General features: G+C 36.4%; 1 protein-coding gene across 1 annotated transcript in view; it reads right to left on the bottom strand.

Moving 5' to 3' along the window:
- TSHR (thyroid stimulating hormone receptor) overlaps nt 1-1,413 on the bottom strand; it is a 194,901-nt gene that overhangs the window by 74,104 nt on the left and 119,384 nt on the right. The window contains exon 7 of the mRNA XM_012656114.1: nt 513-528. Within this exon, the coding sequence (XP_012511568.1) occupies nt 513-528 (16 nt within the window). The remainder of the gene's footprint in view (nt 1-512; nt 529-1,413) is intronic.

Below are 1,413 nucleotides of genomic sequence, written 5' to 3'. Positions count from 1 at the left end.
TAGCTGAGTAAACTTGGGCAAGAGCCCTGCAAAGGTGTGTATTACCATCTTCATTTGATGTAGTGGAAATGTAGGCTTAGAGAAACTAAGTAGGACAATATATGTGAAGCACTTTTAGTAGCTTGCTGGCCCATAAAAGGCATTCAGAAATTGGTAGCTATTATTAATAAGAGTAACAACAGCAGCAATCTATGTGTTACTGACTTCCATATAGTGGAAATAAAATAGAAGATGGAAGTTGTCCAGTGTTTCATCATTTCATAGGTATAAATATTTATCACATATACAATTTTGGGTCCAAACTATTTGATTGGTGAAATTTAAAACCCAGGAGAACTGATTTGTGTCCACTTAGTATCCTAGGTAACTTACAAAGAAACCTTCCATTCTTGTACTTTTTTCTTACAAATCCTCCATGTCTTTTACCTGTTGTTAACTGATATATAATTGCCATCTCTTCTGGCTACTTATTGCCACATAACAAATTACCCAAACCGGGTGGCTAAAATAACAACCATTTTAATATAGCTCATAATTTTGTAGATTGGGATTTTAGGCAATGCTAAAGTGGGTGATTCTTTGGGGGTCCCTGCAGCATTCACTGGGATCACTGGGTGGTATTTAGCTGGTACCTGGACCAATCTGGGGAGCCCAAGATAGTGTGCTTCTATGCCTGGCTCTTTGATGGGTATTGCTAGAGGGCTAGGCTCAGCTGGGCCTTACCAATTTCCATGTAATCTCAGGGCCTTCCCACATGGTCTCTCTATCTGTAGTTGGACATCTTATGTGATAGTTCAGGGCTCCAAGGATCCAAAGTGAAGGCTGCCAGTTCTCTTACAGGTTGAGCCTGGCTCTGGCACAGTATCACTTCTAACATAGTCCATTGAAATATTTGACAAAAATTTCAAATTTGAACAAATTTGAAAGCAATCCATAGATCCAGGAAGTTCACCGAACTCCAAGCAGGTTAAATACAAAGAAAATCTCACCTAGGCATATTATAATCAAACAGTTGAAAAGTAAAGATATAAAGAAAGTTTTAAAAGCAGCCAGAGAACAAAGAATACATTGCCTACAGGAAAATAATAAGAATAGAGTTGATTACCATCAGAAATAAAGGAGGCCAGAAGATATTGAAGGGTATTTTCAAAGGGCTGAAACAAAAATGGCTTTGCTAGAATTCTATGATATTTTAGCAAAAACATTTTTCAAATGTAAGGTAAAATCTATTTTCAGATAAATGAAAGCTGACAAAATGTGTTCCCAGCGGAATCACATTAAAATGCTAAAAGAAGCTCTTTGGGCTAAAAAGGAATAATTGGATCCACAGGAGGGAATGACCAATGAAAATATTAAATATGTGAGTATGTACAAAAGACTATTTTTTCTTTACTTGAATTATGTAAAAATTAA

This window comes from Propithecus coquereli, unplaced genomic scaffold, assembly GCF_000956105.1.
Source record: "Propithecus coquereli isolate 6110/MARCELLA unplaced genomic scaffold, Pcoq_1.0 Scaffold5, whole genome shotgun sequence".
Lineage (NCBI taxonomy): Eukaryota > Metazoa > Chordata > Mammalia > Primates > Indriidae > Propithecus > Propithecus coquereli.
This window is presented reverse-complemented; position numbering and strand designations above follow the sequence as displayed.